The sequence below is a fragment of the Rhamphochromis sp. 'chilingali' genome, assembly GCF_963969265.1.
Source record: "Rhamphochromis sp. 'chilingali' genome assembly, chromosome: 16".
In the NCBI taxonomy this organism is placed as follows: domain Eukaryota; kingdom Metazoa; phylum Chordata; class Actinopteri; order Cichliformes; family Cichlidae; genus Rhamphochromis; species Rhamphochromis sp. 'chilingali'.
This window is the reverse complement of record NC_137943.1, coordinates 8,842,862-8,862,477: the sequence shown is the minus strand read 5'-3', so window position 1 is coordinate 8,862,477 and position 19,616 is coordinate 8,842,862. Positions and strand designations below refer to the sequence as shown.

Below are 19,616 nucleotides of genomic sequence, written 5' to 3'. Positions count from 1 at the left end.
AGGCTGATCAGAAGGGCCAGCTCTGTTCTGGGATGCTCTCTGGACCCAGTGGAGGTGGTGAGTGACAGGAAAATGGTGGCTAAGCTGTCATCCCTGTTGGACAACATCTCCCACCCCATGCAGGAGACTCTGACAGCACTGAGCAGCTCCTTCAGTGGCAGGCTGTGGCACCCACGGTGTAGGACAGAGAGATTTCGCAGGTCTTTCCTCCCCACTACTGTAAGACTGTACAACAAAGACTCCAACTGATCAAACACACACATCCACACATGTGCAATAACACTAAGTGCAATACTTTTTGCTGGCATCATTGTATTTTTACTCAGTTGTATACAGCATTTGTATTCTATTTTTATCCTATTGTATATTTTATTCTATTTTATTCTACTGTATATAGTATTTTATTTTAGTTTATTCTATTCTGTACAGTTGTGTACTGTATCTATTCTTATTGTATTCTAATTTTTGCTTTATAATTTTTGCACTGTCCACTTCCTGCTGTGACAAAACAAATTTCCCATGTGTGGGACTAATAAAGGTTATCTTATCTGATCTTATCTTAGCTTACAGACAGTGCAAGCACTTATTTACAACACTTTTTCTGCATTTAAACTCACTAAGACAACCGTCTGTAGCTGTCTTGTTTACTTATCAAAGTGCAAAAGAACTAGCTAATACGTGATGGTGGTCCACCGCTTGGAAGGCAGGCCTAATTTTGCTTCTGAACATATAAAATTGGAAAGAGGATTACACTTCCTCTTTTCAAAATAAATATTTCTCAAAGTAAAAGAGTGCAAATGCATTGATACAAATAAAAGGGAGAAAATAAAATTTAAAAAAAAGAAGTTTTCTCTACTGGGTTACACCCTCCCCAGCTAAATACCACGCAGGTCTCGTTGCATGTGTAGCCAATACTGTCTGTCTTTGCAATTAAGGGATTCTGAAAAGGCTGTGTTCAAACCCTGGAAAAGTGATTTTACAACAGTCACTGGAAGGTTTCCTGAATCAGGATAATCAAGTCTTTTAGAAGGATGTTTGATTCTTTTTGATTGTCTCACTGGTTGAATTGTAATGGGATCATCACTGTATCAAACAGTGATGAAGGGTTGATGACGCAGAATCCACAGCAGTCCTCCCGCAGCTCTCCTCTCTCTCCATGCTGCTGAACAACAGGTCGGATGCCCTGGAAAAGATGGCCAGCCAAAACTCCGCTGTGACTGTAGAGGTGAAAGATACCATTAAAGAAAATGCAAAGCAGATCGAATATATCAAACAGTCCTTTGAATTTATCTGTGCTGATATTAAATCCGTGAAGGACAAAGTTGACCACCTTGAGATGCAGCTTGCCAAATTTCAAGAAACCCGTGACGCACAAAAGAAACAACTCTCTCGCCTGGAGAGTTGTGACAAGGATTATATTCTATTAGTGCTTGAGCTTGCTAACCTGACTTTTGTAATTGTAAATGTCTGTGGTTTCAATTCCTATACTGAAAATAATGCACTTATTGGCAGGTTAGAAGAACTCATGCTTCGCTAGTTAACTAAACTCCCTGATTATCACATTATTTGTGGCACAGACTTTAACGCTGTACTAAATAACCGTCTTGAGAGGTGGCCTCCTAAAAGTTCTGACTAATCTAAAACTGTTTATGAGCATTGTATTTAATGGATACTTGGAAGGACACGCACCCATGTCAGAATGAATACACATGGTGTAACAAATCTTTATCAAGTCAGTCTCAAATTGACTATTGGCTCATCTCTAAAGATCTTAGTAATGTGGCTGCAGACATCTTACCATCGCCTCTATCCGATCACAAATCTATTTGCATTTTTATTCCTGTAGTATCTTCTCCCCTCTCTCATAAGCCTGCTTACTGGAAGCTTAACAGCAGTATCCTCAAACATTCTGCTGTATGTTCAGAGATCAGAAAGTATTGGAGCAAAGCAATAAACGAAAATTCCTTTGGTCTTGACTGGGAACTGTTAAAATATGAAATTGCAAAATTCCTAAGGAAGTACTGTAGTGATTTAGCCAAAATGAGAAAAGAAGAAGAGCAGGAAGTAATAAGCAAGATCTTTGATCTCAATGAGTCTGAAAAATTTCAGCTTGTTGTGCAGCAGCATAGGCTTGATGAGATTTATAAGCGAAGAGCTGAGGGAGCTTTTGTCAGGTCGTGCAGGCAATGGCTTGAAGAAGGTGAGCAAAATTCTGCTTACGTTTTTAGGTTAGAAAGGCATCAGTCAAGAAATAACTCAATTCAGTATTTAAAAATGTATGGCTCAATCACTGATGAGCCAAAAAAAATTCCAATATCTTAACCCCTTTCCTAAAAGAGGTTTACATGGAAAGTATAAATAAAGGCTCACTGCCCCGACAAACCCATTTTCTGTGCGGTTTGAGAAGCTAACTTATAGCTTTCCTCTAGCCAATTCTTGAGACTTTTAACAGCTTGCAAATGTGTCACTTTTTGATCTTTGTTGACAGAAGTTTGTATGCAAGATCAACTGTCAATCTGGCTTTTCTGCAAAACATCAATTTGTAGGGCGTAGAACCTGTTACATCACTATGGGTGCATTTGCTTGCATGTACTAATGGCATAACAGAGTCTTTCCTGTGAGACTTTTGTTTGAATTATGCGTTCCTAACATACTAAGTAATGTTCTGTTGAATCCTTCAGTGGGTTTACCAAGTGGGTGGTATGGGATTTATCCCACAGATCTCACACAGGTCCTTTATTAAATTTGCCTCAAAATCAGGACCCTGATCACTGTGCAGGCGCTTAGGTATGCTGTAGTTGACAATGAATTGGTCCCATAGGCACAAGGCGACCGTTCTTGACTTTTGATTAGGGTTAGGCAATGCAAGCGCAAATTTAGTTAAATGATCAGTTATTACGGGGATGTCACGCGTGTTACTGCTGTCTGGTTTCAGACTGAGACAATCCATGCAGACCATCTCTAAAGGTCAGGTGGCTGTTATGTTGACCAGTCTAGCTGCTTTTTCAGAAGTACTCTTTCTCCATATGTAGCGATCACCATGCCATACGTGGCCGATAGAATAATGTTCTGACAGGATCAAGGGTTCTGTCAGTGCTTAAGTGGCCCATATCATTGTGCAAGCTTTGGAGCACTGGATCTCTGAGCTCCTCCAGAAGAACAAGCTGGTGGGTCATTTGGTCTCCATCTTGTACAACACCTCATTGTGACTCTCCAATTGACTGAGTTCCCTGAGTTGCAAAAAAGGGAGATCTGGAAGTTCTTTTCCAGCAGCTGGTGGGGGTGTCTGGCCATGTTCAATTTTTTTTGATAATTTGGCCGACTGTCCGGTCTGCTCTTTGTTCTAAATTTACGATTGGGACAAGGCAGGAATGATTGTTAAGCTGTGGTGTTCTTCTAAAACATAGATGTCTGGCATCATGTCAGCTGAGAGGGTCTAGAAGTGTAACACCACTATCCTGACTATCATGCCTGATTTTAACAAGGTGGTTTCGACAGATCGCTTGGACAACATCACTACCTACAAGCCTTATGGTGTCAGTGTCGGCTAGGTGATGCTCTATAAAACGGCTTACAGGCTCCTGCTGTCATGGGTTGCCCTTGAGGATCCACACGCAGGACTCTTGAGTTGCGAGTTAACAATGAAAGTTTATTTACAATTTCTTCACCAAGTGTATTTACAGGCTGTGGGGGGATAGTGCTGTACACAAGACGTAAGGTGGGCAGGGCTCCGGGGGAAAGGGGAATCACACACACGCTCCACTCTGACCTCTCTCTCCACTAGTGACCAGTCGCTCCTTCCACACACTGCTCGAGGAAACACAGGGATGGGTCAGGGAATCTAGGTACAAAGACACACACGTTAATATCTAGCACGCAGGCAAGAGAAACCTTGGCTTGAACTTGTTACTGATGAGAGTTTAACAATGATCCAGCTGCCTTGATGAGGTCCAGGTGTTTAAAAATGTCTAGAAATGTTGGCCAATCAGAAGTCTAGAAGCCTCGGTGGGAAATAGTAAACAAAGATGGGGCATAGAAGCAGAACTGAGTCCTATGTGTGGAGGGACAGTAACTTTGTGTGTATATGTAAGCATTTAAAGACTGTAGAGAGTACAATTAACAGTAACAGTGTTTTGTCTAAGTCCCCCATTGTAGAAATTCATTTCACCGAAACAATAACGTGGCGCACAGTGTAGCGTCAAAAAAGGTGCACACCTTTGACGCTGTGTTTTCTCCGTTTTCCTTGTCCACACGTAAATGCAAAAACGGAGTTTACGAAAATATCCACCCTGGCAGGAATTTTTAAAAATCTCCGTTTTCAGTGAGCGAAAACGCCGTTTACGTGTGGACGAAAGGTGCAAATGCATAGAAAAATCTGCGTTTTCAAAAATACCCGGGTACGTAGCCAAAGTTGCAGGCCACCTAAAGCCAGGGGTGTCTAACTTATCAGAGGTCAATATGTATGTGAGTGGGTTACTATCTGTAACTATGGTGAACTGACATTGGTGTATAGGGCATGCACTGTGCTTGAAGGGAGTTGGATCATTAAGTTTGGTGGAATCTTTCACTTTGCTCGTACAGCCAAACTCAAGGTATTGAAAGTGAATACTTCCTGGATATCACTGAGTTGCTTGGTTATCCTCTCTTTCCACTCCTGTGGAATCGACGATTCACCACTTTGTTCTTTTTCATTTGTAATCATTACAGGCACTTTGTGTGGAGCTCGGGAAGGATGTGTTATTGAGCAAGTTTTAACACAAAGGCCACCAGGCAAGGAAGACTGAGAGGGGTGTTCAACTAAGGTAGTGGTTCCCAGACTTTTTTTTGCAAGGCCCCACTTTGTTTTACAGGAAAATCTGCGCGAAGCCTGTTTGTTCCCAATATGACTGGTGTCTGACTGTTTGGATGAGTGTCTGGAACAACAAGAGCTAAGGTTGCAATGTCAATCTGTATCTAAGAAGTCTTTTGGAAAGGTAATACACTTCTCTATATAACCTGGTTTCTAGATTGTAAGGTCCTGATTTTTATCTTACACGAGTTGTTGTGTTTTTGGAAGGTTTCTAGCATTAAAGCTGACTTTGAGTTCACTTCCTGCCTTCTGGGTCCTGCATTCGAGTCTTAATCAGCCTTCCACGCAGCCATTTCCTGACCAAGGGCTAATATTTAGTGGCTTAATTATGTGAAGAAGAAAGGCTCGGTTCAATATAGACCCAAGACACTAAGAGTTTTCACTTCAGCTAATGTACTTACTGATAGTTATATAAATATATAATACAGTGGGGCAAAAAAGTATTTAGTCAGCCACCGATTGTGCAAGTTCCCCCACTTAAAATGATGACAGAGGTCAGTAATTTGCACCAGAGGTACACTTCAACTGTGAGAGACAGAATGTGAAAAAAAATCCATGAATTCACATGTTAGGATTTGTAAAGAATTTATTCGTAAATTAGGGTGGAAAATAAGTATTTGGTCACCTCAAACAAGGAAAATCTCTGGCTCTCACAGACCTGTAACGTCTTCTGTAAGAAGCTTTTCTGTTACCTGTATGAATGGCACCTGTTTGAACTCATCATCTGTATAAAAGACACCTGTCCACAGCCTCAAACAGTCAGACTCCAAACTCCGCCATGGCCAAGACCAAAGAGCTTTCGAAGGACACCAGGAAAAGTATTGTAGACCTGCACCAGACTGGGAAGAGTGAATCTACAATAGGCAAGCAGCTTGGTGTGAAAAAATCAACTGTGGGAGCAATCATCAGAAAATGGAAGACATACAAGTAGGGTTGCCATAGTGTGAGTCACACTATACCGCCCGATGCTCTGATGCGACCTGAGTGCTCACACTGTGCCTCCATAAAATGAAGGTTATAACAGAAAATCTGTCGCGCTCTCTCTCTCTCCGTCTTACACTCACACAGACACACACACCACCACCATCAACTTTGCTAAATTGCTAATGAAAAACACTCATCAGGCAGCTGTGATTGAGCAGCAATGTAAATCCAACTATTTTCACGGTTGTTGTGGTCGTGATAATTTTGTGATGCCACATCGAAAAGGCTCGGATGAGCTTTCCAAAGTTCTACAAGTTGTGCCTCCATCGCTTGTGTCCAGATCACACGCTGCACAGCCGTGCTGCTCCGTCTTTTACACCAACGTTTACGTGTTTGCGCGCGAGCAGTGTGAGCGGCTGTGGTGACACCCTCACGAGCGATTGATGATCGGGAGCTGGTCGTGAGGTGTTAATCACTTCTCGTTACCCCACGTATACTACACGACGCACGATGAAGGCCAAAATCGGTCCGATCACTCAAAAAGGGCCTAAAACCGCACAGTGTGAGCCCAGCGTTAGAGCAGCAATGTTTGTTCCCCTCAGAGAAAGGGAAGAATGGGAAAAGGAAAACACCTGGCTGGAAAAAGTTAATATGGGCATGTGCAGTGAATATCAGCGCTATGTGGCCAGAAGTGTGATAATATAACTTATTTTGTGTAATAAACAACTGCAAGGATAGATGATTACAACAAATTGATGACTAATACATAAAAGTAATACATAGATGAATAATGATGATGAGTTAAGATGCGTAATCATGGGAACAAGCGGGTTTACAAACAGGAGCAGCTGATTAGCATTAGAAAAGCTGAAATAATACCTCAACTGAAGCCAATTGTACTAAATGCACTAAATGTGCACTGTTACAAGAATGTTTTTCTTTCTATTGTTTTCTATTATTTTAAGTTAAGCAGGACAGAGTTCTTTTAAAGAAAGATTTACTTATATTCTCAAAAGTTAAGCATGACAGGCTTCTGTTTAAGAAGGAGACCTGTTTTATCGTGTTAATGTTGTCATTTTGAGCTAAAAATAAATGGCTAAATGATCATTTGTTTCACATGTGTTTATATCACAAAGAATACACATCTACTTAAATCAAATTCAAGTCAAAGGGTTAAAAAAATAATTTCACACACAAAAAAAGAGCTAGAAAATTCACCACACTGGGAAGGGTGAAGACAACTGGGTCGCCCGGCCCTGGCCACGAGGTGTCCCTTATTTATTTTTCAGGGAGTTGGCAACCCTACATACAAGACCACTGATAATCTCCCTTGATCTGGGGCTCCACGCAAGATCTCATCCCGTGGGGTCAAAATGATCATGAGAACGGTGAGCAAAGATCCCAGAACCACACGGGGGGACCTGGTGAATGACCTGCAGAGAGCTGGGACCAAAGTAACAAAGGTCACCATCAGTAACACACTACAACAGCAGGGAACCAAATCCCGCAGTGCCAGACGAACACGTCTGGCACTGCGGGATTTGGCTTCATGCACTGGCTTCAGCAGCGGAACACCGCTGCTGAAGCCAGTGCATGTCCAGGCCCGTCTGAAGTTTGCCAGAGAGCACATGGATGATACAGCAGAGGATTGGGAGAATGTCATGTGGTCAGATGAAACCAAAGTAGAACTTTTTGGTATAAACTCAACTCGTCGTGTTTGGAGGAAGAAGAATACTGAGTTGCATCCCAAGAACACCATACCTACTGTGAAGCATGGGGGTGGAAAGATCATGCTATGGGGCTGTTTTTCTGCCAAGGGGACAGGACGACTGATCCGTGTTAAGGACAGAATGAATGGGGCCATGTATCGTGAGATTTTGAGCCAAAACCTGCTTCCATCAGTGAGAACTTTGAAGATGAAACGAGGCTGCGTCTTCCAACATGACAGTGATCCAAAACACACCGCCCGGGCAACAAAGGAGTGGCTCCGTAAGAAGCATTTGAAAGTCCTGGAGTGGCCTAGCCAGTCTCCAGACCTTAACCCCATAGAAAATCTGTGGCGGGAGTTGAAAGTCCGTGTTGCTCGGCGACAGCCCCAAAACATCACTGCTCTCGAGAAGATCTGCATGGAGGAATGGGCCAAAATACCAGCTACTGTGTGTGCAAACCTGGTAAAGACCTATAGTAAACGTTTGACCTCTGTTGTTGCCAACAAAGGTTATGTTGCAAAGTATTGAGTTGTATTTTTGTTATTGACCAAATACTTATTTTCCACCCTGATTTATGAATAAATTCTTTACAAATCCTAACATGTGGATTCATGGATTTTTTTTTCACATTCTGTCTCTCACAGTTGAAGTGTACCTCTGGTGCAAATTACTGACCTCTGTCATAAGTTTAAGTGGGGGAACTTGCACAATCGGTGGCTGACTAAATACTTTTTTGCCCCACTGTATTTCAGAAACTGCTGATCTACTGGGATTATTTTCTGCACAACCATCTCTAGTGTTTACAGAAAATGGTCTGAAAAAGAGAACGTATCTATTAAGCAGCAGTTCTCTGGGTAAAAATACTTTGTTGATGTCAGAAGAGAATGAACAAGCTGCTGTGAGCTGATAGGAAGGCAACAGTGACTCAGATAACCACTGTTTACAACCAGGTTCTCCAGAATAGCATTGCTGAGCACACACCATTATCATAGGGGTCTGATGATGAGGGGTGCAGTATTACAGCAGTAAAAGACCACTCCAGGAGCCACCTGCAGTTGGCACTCATATGCTTAGAACAACAAACCAAGGCTACATTCAAAAAGAAATTACTTTTCACCTTCAAACATGACACAATCATTTTTAACAAAATAAACTGAAATATATAAAATCCAATTTCTATCTATTCAAATAATCATGAAAGAAAATGGCCGTAACAAAAACTGAATGTATACCAAACAGTTACATTTCATCTAACCAGTAAATGTAGCATTTTACGTTACACATATCTAACAAAATTACATTGACAATCTACATGTAATTATATTAAATGCTGCCACAGTCAGACAAAATCTCAGAGGAATGTTTCCAGCATGTTACAAAAGCACTAACGAGCATTATGAGCAACAAGGCTTAACTAAAAAGCGTCTGTCTTGTAAATAGAAGGCAGACATATCAAATGGTTTCATGAATTAAACTAGCGTTTCCAATGAACTCTCAGACATACAACTCTTTTATTTGTGTCTGTCTGTGGGTGGCATTTCATTGTCTGTAATAAAAATGCTTAGTTCATCTTTTCTATGACATTTTTTCTAGGAATTTTAGGATTTTTTTTTTAATGAAATGGGGTTTATTGGAATTTCTTTAACATACAAAGAAAGAGGAAACAAACACTGGTTAAGTCAAATCTTCTTTCAGCTGTTCCTGTTACAGCAGATCATCGACCTCTATCCCATGCCATCTTCTGTCACACCAACCCTCTGCACATCCTCCCGCACTACATCTGTCATGGGGTGGAAAAATAAAAATTTTTACTTCTTTTTTAATAGCTTGTTTTTAAGTAATATATTTAAGTTGTTTTATATTCTGAATATTTTTGTACTGCTGAACAGTTGTTTTATAAATGAACAATAAATACTTTTGGGGGTGGAAGTTTTTTAAATGCAGAATGATATTTATATCGTATCCAGATGTAAATGATGTGATGCGACTATGAAACAACAACATGTCTCCAGTTGATGTGTGTGTGCTGTCTTACAATGGGTCATTTTATCAGAGTCATCAAAGTCAGGCGAGGACAACGTTCAAACCACAATTTCCACCCAAACACACATCAACACAACCTTTGCATGACTTCAGTATATCTGTAGTATCTCCTGAACTCCATATTGTATAGAAATGCTTGGCAGTACATGCATTTAGAAATGACAAAGATCTTTAATGTGTAAACAAAACTGCTTTCAAAATCTCCTTCATAGGTTTTTGCAGATCTCCACTTCTTTGTTTGCTACAACCAGTTATATAGAAGTGACCCATCATAAAACCCCCATGGTGTGTTGCAAACTCTGTGTTTGTGTACGTATGTGCGAGCATGTGAGTGTCTGTGTGTGCGCGTACCCGTGTGTATGTGTGAGTGCACATGAGTGAGTGTGGGTGCGTCGTAACAGTTAAAGCACTGTGTATGTGTGTCTCTGTGTACGTGACTTTCTGCCGGTCATAAAAGTAATCTCCTCTCTCCCAAGCTACACCAAATTCCTTTACAAAACATACAAAACACTGAGACCCCCACTCTGCATCCACTGGGCCACTGACTTCTTCTTGTCTTACATTTACAGATAAGCATGTGGAGAGGCTCCTGCAAACCTACTTCTAAGTTATAACAATTATGAGGTACAAGCATCAGCATCAGCATCCCCCAACTGTAGCTTCCTGTCTCCTTTCATTACAGGCAGACCCCCAGTGGCAATAAATTCCTTTCCCTCTACACAATTACACACACTCTCAAGCCTACAGCTAAGCCAAACTGAAACACACAGACAAATCCCTCCCTGTTCCTCTGATCTACTGATGGACCCTCTCATCTAAGCAAATTTAACACATTATAGTCTAATAATTGTGTTCTTTTACTCACAGTAACAACACACATAGTACAGTTTACACTTATATAATTTTAAAATAAACACATTAATGTAAAAGAACCAGAGAGACGAGTCACAAGATGCCCTCTGCCCTTAATCTATTTTTATGTTCTTCCTTTTTCTTTTGATTTTCACCTTATTTGGCTTTTTTTGCGACCAATCCCAGAGGACCTCTGTCTGCAGCTTAAGGAAGTTTAAAGTAGATGCTGTGGTATGACTTTCTAACAAATAGGTACCAAACCACCCCCACTTCTTCTTTCTAAACTATTTTCTCACATTAAATTTGTGCTGATGTTAAGGTCAACTTTGTTATTTGGCTTTCTCATGCAACAAGTTTAAAAGTTTAAATGATGAAAGTTTATATGCCAGATGACAAAAAGTCTTAAAAAATCTGCTTTAAACCTGTGAAGCCCGAAACATGAAATAATTGCCAGAAAATTTAATTTCATTTAACCTTCCGACAAATTTTTTTTAAAGAAATTAAACATCAATTTGCATATATGAGTTTTCATTTTTGCTGCACCTGGCTTTTGCATGCAAATTATTGTCCAGATTAGAACTTTGGGTCTCACTGTATGCATCTCAAATACTATTTTAACAAATATAATACATTTGCTGCGCATCACTAGACAGGTTAGTCCTTCAAACCTGCTTTGGCTCAAGGCACCAATGATGTGCTCAACAAGATCACACAACTGAAAAGTGTGAACACAGAGATGATTTTAGTAACTGTGGTGTTGAATCATTACATCATTACCACCTATACAGCAGCATAGAAACACATCTGAACGCTAAAACACAATTTTAACAAATAAATTCTCATTGTTGAGATGTGGGTTTTTTGCACACCTATGAGTCAGATACAGCTCGTCGATACGCCATGGTAGTAATAATGGTCATGGATGATATGACGGGAGACTGAGTGAGAAAGGATTTTACTCAGAATTGTGAAAGTGCAGTCCTACTCGGAGCCTTGAAAGGGACAAAATGATGACATCCAAAGTATGAGTAAGCAGTATTGTGTAAGCTAGAGTTCTGAAGCTGTGGGATTTGGTTCCTCAACTGCCACCCAGGTCACCGGCCCGTGAAAGGAATCTTTCTTTGTTGCATTCTGTTTAAGAGAGTTCTCAAAAACTCTTTTAGAGAGTTCTCATCAAAATTTAGTGTAACCATGGTGTGTAGTCAATACAAGCAGTGCTGTAAACGATCTGTCAAGGCTCTCTGTGTGCAGGCTCAAAACTCAAATGCACTGAACTAAACTTCTATTAAATACTAGAAATAGCAAATTACAAAAACAATACACAAAACCATCACACGGTCAAAGAAATGGTGTATGCAAGGTTGTTTGGAGAAAGAACACAATCGAAAAAGGTGTCTCAGAGAGGAGAGCCATAAAAAAAACTGAGCTCTGAGGTCTTTTATAGAGTGTTGGCACACAAACGTGCCACATCAGCCTTCCAGTGCCAGCAAATAAGACCTGACACTCAAGCAGACCAAAAAGAAGTCAAGGTGGTGTGGGTCATCACAGAGAAATGTCAGATTTGAATGATGTGTGACAATGTAGAGTGTCAAATTCAAATTCAAATTCAAATTTTATTTGTCACGTACACAGTCATACACAGTACGATATGTAGTGAAATGCTTGGACAACTGCTCGTGACCTAAAGAAAACAAAAAAGGAAAAGGCTATGAATAAGATAGGAAATAAATGTGAAAAATTAAAAAGGGTAAATTTAACTAGGAAGGAATAAAATATAAATTAAGGTTAAAAATGAAATAACTGTACAACACAAATTAGAATGAAGGGTAAATTTAACTGGGAAAGAATAAGATAAAATATATAAATTAAAGTTGAAAATAAAATAACTGTACAACAAAATACACAATATAGAACTATATAAGAATGTATGAAGAAATATAAATAAATATATACACAATAACAGCAGCTGTACAAGTATTAACTGGAAATGAAGAATATAATGTCCAGTGTTGTGCAATCCACATTATGTCTTGTCATGTCAAGTGTCATTTATGTCATGTGCTGAAAGGGGTTCTTGGGGTCTGGTTCTTGGGGGTTTCTCTGTATTATTGTAGGGTCTTTACTGTACAATATAAAGCACCTCAAGGTGACTGTTGTTGTGATTTAGTACTATATAAATAAACTGAACTTCCATAAAAGCTGCAATTCTCATTATCTTGAAAACAATATTGCTCTGTTAGTCTAACCCCCTCAAATGTGGCAACCATGGAAAGCTAAGGATGACCTCTTGACAGTACAGTAGGACTCATGTAGATTGCATAAATAGTGCTTGAATTAGAGTTTTCAGAGTCATGTCCCCACAAAAGACTTTGGTCTTTGGAAGCTCTACCTGAGTAAAGGGGAAGAAGATTGTTTAATCAGGATCATGTTTTTCCCCCTAACACATTATTTGGTGGGGACGCTACACTGTTACTTGGTTTCTAGCACTACCTGCTTTTCACATTTTTTTTAAATAACAATCCTAATATTAAGCTATTAGTATCGCAAGGTGAGGGTCTTAGACCTTGCCATTTTTAAAGACAAGAAAGACTTTACACATCTGTATTTAGAAACCAACAGAAAGAAACATTATATTACATGGAAGCAGCTTTCATCCAACTTTGCTTAACCCTTTCATGCATGAATTATGACAACCTCAATCAGGATTGTTTTCTTAAGTATTTTTATTCATCTTTAGGCATGAAAAAAGATTGTTGAACTTTTTTTTAAACTTTTTTAAAATGTTTTTTAAAATGTCCACCTGTGGACAACATATGTTTTGACTTATGAATTTGGAAAAACGAATAAATAATATACACTGTGTTGTGTTTATGTGCAAGTAAACTATGAACACTGACACAAATACAAGAAAACAGTCTTTGAATAGCTGTTCATTATAGTGGCCACTATATGTGAAATGGTTAAAGAAAATATCTCTTTTTGTCAATTCCTATAGAATAGAATAGAATTAGAATAGAATTCAACTTTATTGTCATTGCACATGCACAGGTACAGGGCAACGAAATGCAGTTTCACAGGGCCAAGAAAGAATATGACCAAGAAAGAAAAGTTTCAAAAATAATAACATTTACTAAGGCTTTCAGACACTAGCCCTTCAACCAGTCGCTGACACTGGATCACCAGCCATCGGTTGAATCATTCTGCACGACAACACCATCACTCCATTCACTCCACTGAGATGATCCAGAGCAGGTATTTGTTATTCGTGTCCTCATTCTCAGTTTGTAGGTGCGTGTGGCATCTGAAACTGGCTCTCTGTAAGACTGCTGGGCGATCAAGTATATTGGCTGTTCCTGTTTTGAAAAGAGCCATTAAAAATAAATTAATTAATCTTGGGTTTACCTTAATGTTCCTCTGTACCTCAGACTGCTCTGACTTTCAACTTCTATTGAGTACAGCTAAACCTATCAGAATGTGTTATTTATTGCTTCTGAGAATGGAAAAAAATGTAACCAGCATTTATCAAAAGATGTTCACATTTTCTACTTTAAAAAGTCATTTTTGTTTTTCTCTAATTAAAACATTAAAAATACTTTAGTCCTCACTGAGTTGAGTTTTTCACCAAGTTTGTCTCATTCATTAATCCTGTCATATGTGCACAAGAAAGATCCGTGATCAGAGATACTGTACCTGATCACCTTTGTCCAGCTGGTATTCAAAACAATAAGAGTTAACGACTTCTCTGGTGCGAGGCAGACCCCATGATACAACCAGGGCTCCACCTTTGACTGAAGCATAGATGTTTGGAGGTGGAGAAAGGAGCTCTGTCTCACACACACAGACACACAGACACACATGCACAATTAGTAAAATAACTGGAAACGTTTAATTCTGAACATCTGCTGTAGATTGTGGCTGAAATACACTGGAGTCTGAACTGAAACTTCAGGTTACCACTCCATACCCCTGTACTTGGCACTAACCCCCAGTTTTAGTCACAGCCTTCAAGATCTCAAAGGACAGAAATTTTTTAATTACTGATGAAGAAAAATTGTCAAAAGCGAGAGAGATATTTGTATTTTTTTTAATCTGATCTATAGCATTGTCATTTATAACTACTTAATAGTCTTGAAATATTACCCAGCATGTCCATGTCATACACGTAGGTGTAAGACGTCCACTTGTTCTGCATGGACTTGTTCAAATGAAGGATGACTTCTGCCATATTATTGCTGAGAATCAAAGACGCTGATCCAGCTCTTTCCACAGAAGTATAGTTTAGTGACTCAACCAGTATTTCATCATCACAAATGCTGGTAGGGGAGACAGAGGAGATACAGACTCAAAGCAGTGTTTCAGCTTATTGTACCTTATTTGTAAATAAAGCTCTATTTAAAAATAAGAATACCTGATAAACACAGAGAGCTTAGTATCCTTCTCTAAAGTGTTGAATGACCAGGAGCAGTTGAGCTCATTTGTTGGGTAGAGGAGGCAGATAAACTTCTCCTTTATATCTGTAAGGTCTTCATAGGAATCCTGCTGAGCTGAAGTCCGTATGAGAACCATACCCAACTTCACATACAAGATCAGAACATTGAAACATTAAAAAACGCACCATATTTATATTTATTAGTTAGAGCCATACATTTTTGGACAGTCTCTGTACACCAACACAATGGTGCTGGAGTAAAGAGTGGCAAGCCATTACAGCCATTTTTATACATAAAATTGTAATTCCTGTCTGGATTTCAATGACTTCCTGATTGTTTAATTTCAAATCGGCTGTAGTTGTGTACAGAGTCAAAACTACAATAACTGTCTCACTGTTCAAATACTTATGGACCTAATGGTACAAGCACCATGTCTGTATGGTCTTTCAAAGACAAAAGGATAGGTTTATTTTCACCTCGTACTGGTCATCCATTTTCTCTTGACAGGCATTCAAAGTGTGGCCCTCAGATTCTTGGGGGAAAGAAGAAGAAGAAGAAAAGGAAATAAAGCTGAACACCACCCTGATTAATAATATTAAAGGAAATCTTTTGTTTAAAAAAAAAACACCAATGACTTAAGGTCAAATGTTTTCATAGCTATTCCTTATAGCCCATTTGTTCACAGAGTGTCTGTGTACATTGTGATTACTCTTTCACTTACCACATTGTGTGAACCACAAAACCAACAAACTGGACCAAATAACAGGATGATGTGGAAACAGCTTCATGGCTGATCTGAGTGATACAAATGTGCACACATACGCATGTATCAATAAGCATGCAGCATTCATTAGAAAGCACAGAGACGCTGCTGTAGCACTTTTCAAAAAGCATTTTCCTGTGTTACTTCCCCCTTTTTACATGCGTACATACGGAAGTTGGGACGTCTCAGTGGTCACATAATCAAACACAAAGAAACTTCTTTCCTCGTACGAGTTTTACGTCTTCACTAAGTTACACTGACTTGTGAATTTTAACAACATAAATGCAATTTTCCATTGCCACCAACTACTTTTATCCACAGAAAAGAAAGGACATGATACGTTTGCTTTGTTCATACATTCAGAAGATAAATAGCCTCGACTATGATTAACTATTCTGGATTAAAGCTCTCATATGAATCAAATCGAATAATAAAGTCACCTGTCATGGTTGTGCTATAGTAACAATGCTATAAAAGAAATAGTAAAAAGCTGTTACCTTCAGTTGTCCCTCTACTGTCAATGACTGTGATTCTCTGCCTGAGGACAATGACACGTTTCTGAACAAAGAAGAAGCATGACGTCACGCACTGTAGATTCAGGAAACCTGGAAATCTTTCTGTGAATTTATTCTGCTTCACTTATGTATGCTGCAACCGCAAGTCAAGTCGATTGACTGATTATCCAATCATTATTTTTAAATTATCCAAAGCTCAGTCATGATGGCCGCAGACTGAACAGAGTATTCCACACATGCCTTTCCCAGTAACACTTTCATTACACACACTTGATACAGTGGGGCCATTGTAAGTTCATGGGTGACATTAGACAGATAGTGAGACACCTCCTTATCAGGGAGAGATAGGCCAACATGTGAGAGTTAGGGAATGTTCTTTGTTTTGGAAGGTTTAAAGACTTCCTCAGAAAACTGTTTGGTGTTTGATCTGAACATTTTCTCCACTGCAGTGTTTTCCTTTTCTTCATTCTTTTAATAATCCTCACTGTACCTCACTTTGTAAACTGACCCCAAAACCCCTTTTGGGTAACTGTGACAGGAAATGATGTGATTCATACATGGTGTTATAGCAGACACAATAACCCACTATCACTAGAACGCTGTTCAGTGCTGTCCTCTTGTAATAATGTCCAGTGAGAGATGATGTCACAGCACGAAAACTGTATTTATCATTGGCACACATTAAGCACAAACTGTAGCTGGCCAGTAGGGGAGTGGTTCTGAAATTGTAGGAAATAATATAAACATCGTCTTGATGCATTCTCAGTCATCTAGGAAAGTAAATCTCCAAAAAGTTGATTCTGTTGATCTGGATGTAGCGTTTTTTGGGAGAAATGTTTTGTCACCCATCCAAGTGACTTCTTCAATCTCGAAGAAGAGACTGAACTGCCAGGAGTTGTGGCCCCAAAGTACATCCAGGGAGAAGGTAGTCACTGATACAAGTCAATTCTTGCCGTTATGCTGCGCCATGTGGCATGGGATATAGCAGCTAGTCGGAGTATTCTCAGCTCAATTTTAATTTTAATTTCAATTCAATTTTATTTCTACAGCGGGAAATCACAACAGGAGTCGCCTCAAAGCGCTTTATATTGTAGACCTTACAAAGATACAGTATAGTTTGAAAACATAACTTCCCCTTTCCAGTCTCTGAATCTCTGTTGTGTAGGCAAGGACATGCTCCAGTGACTTCAACAATCTGCGCTCTGTACTGTGGCGCACAGGGAGAACTGCCTCCTTAGGTGCAGACAGCGTAGACATATTATAAGCCTGTAGGAGCTGTGTTGCATACAGCTTAACTCCACCAATGTCTCAAGAAGCTTAATAGCTTCTTGTCACGACCTGGTGCTGGCTTTGGCAGTGCAAAAGGGTAGCACATCCATTTGCCATAGTCTCTCCAACATCTCAAAACAGGTTTGCATTCTGGGACTGATGGGTGGTGAAATAACACTGGTCCTCAGTCAAGTGCTCCTTAGTCAAGAGTTATTCATCTCTGGCTCGCTTCCACAGCATGTCTTTTAACCTGTCTTCCTTCTTTCTCTTCCCACCCGGTCGTGGCAGATGGCCCCGCCCCCCCCTGAGCCTGGTTCTGTCGGAGGTTTCTTCCTGTTAAAAGGGAGTTTTTGCTTCCCACTGTCGCCAAAGTGCTTGCTCACAGGGGGTCATATGATTGTTGGGTTTTTCTCTGTATGTATTATTGTAGCATCTACCTTGCAATGTAAAGCGGCTTGTCTGTGTTTCATGGTGTTATAGTGTGATGATATTTGTGCTTCTTTATATGCTATGGAGTTTTTTGTTTTCTCCTCATGATGACTTCCTTGTTGGAAGTCATCATAGGCAGAAACCCTGTTTTGCCCCTATATGTTACATATCTCACTGTCTATCCCTTTGTTGCTGCCTGGCCTGACATTTCTCCCCAATGTAAGTTTGTATATTTTAGGTATTGTCTGTATGGTCAGCTGCAGGCAACTGCAACTGACAAATAAATCTTATCCTTATCATTATAGTGACTGTTGTTGTGATTTGGCCCTGTATAAATAAAAATGAATTGAATTGAATTGCTGCATTACCTCTTGAGCTGGACCTTGTAATGTCCAGCCAAGGTGCATCTTGACACCTGTAGGGCCAAGTCAGACAGGCTCTAACAGGGTGACCACATGTGTGTGGGCTGATCCTGTAGTGCCAGATCCTTAAGATTTCTGCTTAAGGGCATTCACTGGCTGAGTGTGCTCTGCCAGCCCAAGTGTCTTGGCAGTGAGAGCATGGTGGATTTTGAAAATCCATCCTGGTTGGAAAACAAGAGAAATGCTAAAAGAGACAGCCTCACCTTAGAGGACATGGAGATCTTGTCTCATGGTTTTCAGTGGTAATTCTGCAGGCTGCCCTTTTACCCCTTCAACACTGCAGTGGTTATCTTACTGGATGACTTCTTCCTTTCCTCTCCTGTCTGAAATACTGGTTTCTTTGAGCTGAATTGTCACAATGGCCACAGGCTGATAGCTAAACTAGACTCAAATGCAGCGAACCACAACAGAGATGGCTCGTAAGTTTTACAGTGTTTCATTAAGAAAACAGATTAATTCATAGCAAAGAGTAGTGATGCGGCCGTGGGTCAGCGAGAGTGAACTGTGAAGTGACAGTTGCGATGGGAATGGAGCGGGTGTATCTGGAAGAGAACGTGGTTAGGAAGGTGGTGGGCGCAGGACACCTAGGGAAGGTGGGTATGATTAATATTTTTTACTGACAGCTGGGGTGAGCTTGGCTTTGAGGGAAAGGTGGAGAGAATTCAGGTGAGTATTGGCAAAGGTGACCTGAGTTCCACTGCATCCGAGGTGGTGAGTGATAGCTGGAGGGCAGGCAGTCGAGGTTCTCTGTATTTTCCAGAGTGTGGAGGTTATCCAAAACAAGCTGAGGTTGAAGGCAGTGGCGAAGAAGGTCCAGGGAAACTGTGACACAGGAAAACAAGGTAAGCTTAAATCCTCAACTTGATTACCCAGATTTGGCTTCAGGTGTACAGGACTGCAGGAGAGATGATGGCTCCGCCCAGGGGTGGAGACCAAGGAACTCAGGTGCCTGATGGAATTTCCAGTCATACCTCCAGATCATGACGTGAACAGTGAAGTATCAACTTGCGCCTGCAGCTCATATTCGAGCCAGTAGGAAAGGGAATACTCTGAGGCTGACAATATTTATGGAAACTGGACCGCAAACCATGTGGCAGTTTTTCAAGCAACCTTGACACCTGGGCCCCACATTCCAGCTCTACAATTCCTTTCCTCCCTAACTGTCTATGCAAACTGACCAGTGAGCGTACCTTTAGAGCAAACATCCTGAAGATCTTGGTATCTCCTTACATGACAGATGCCCCATCCATCACTCTGCAATATGCTGAGTGCCAGTTGGTGTGGTTGTCTATACTCCTGGCATCCATTGGGTATGAGGGTACCTAGAATTGCTATAGAAGTCAGCAAGCAGGGCCTCCTTCACCTTAATATGATCCACCAATATTTAGAGTTTGAAGCGTTCTGTTGCATC

General features: G+C 40.3%; 1 protein-coding gene across 2 annotated transcripts; it reads right to left on the bottom strand.

Moving 5' to 3' along the window:
• Positions 1-13,198: 13,198 nt before the first annotated feature.
• On the bottom strand, positions 13,199-19,324 carry LOC308413077 (uncharacterized protein). 2 transcript variants are annotated; one of them, XM_080907870.1, is made up of 8 exons: positions 18,893-19,324; positions 16,068-16,128; positions 15,529-15,602; positions 15,284-15,339; positions 14,786-14,949; positions 14,518-14,690; positions 14,068-14,201; positions 13,199-13,730 (listed from the first exon to the last, which is right to left on the bottom strand). In XM_080907870.1, exons 3-8 carry the CDS (start codon positions 15,593-15,595, stop codon positions 13,554-13,556), a joined length of 771 nt encoding a protein of 256 aa, XP_080763996.1. In that variant the 5' UTR covers positions 15,596-15,602; positions 16,068-16,128; positions 18,893-19,324; the 3' UTR covers positions 13,199-13,553. The 2 variants fall into 2 exon arrangements, with proteins under 2 accessions (XP_080763996.1, XP_080763995.1); XM_080907869.1 differs by lacking the exon at positions 18,893-19,324 and having other exon boundaries at positions 16,068-16,311.
• Between the last annotated feature and the right edge of the window lie 292 nt (positions 19,325-19,616).

Bases quoted from the DNA above. Each gene is read 5' to 3' on its own strand.
- LOC308413077 (XM_080907870.1), bottom strand. From the start codon at position 15,595: ATGAAGCTGTTTCCACATCATCCTGTTATTTGGTCCAGTTTGTTGGTT. The intron at 14,202-14,517 runs GTAATATTTCAA...TGTGTGAGACAG, and splicing joins GTATGACATGGACATGCTGG to AGCTCCTTTCTCCACCTCCA. The intron at 13,731-14,067 runs GTACAGTATCTC...TTTTCAAAACAG, and splicing joins AGCTGGACAAAGGTGATCAG to GAACAGCCAATATACTTGAT.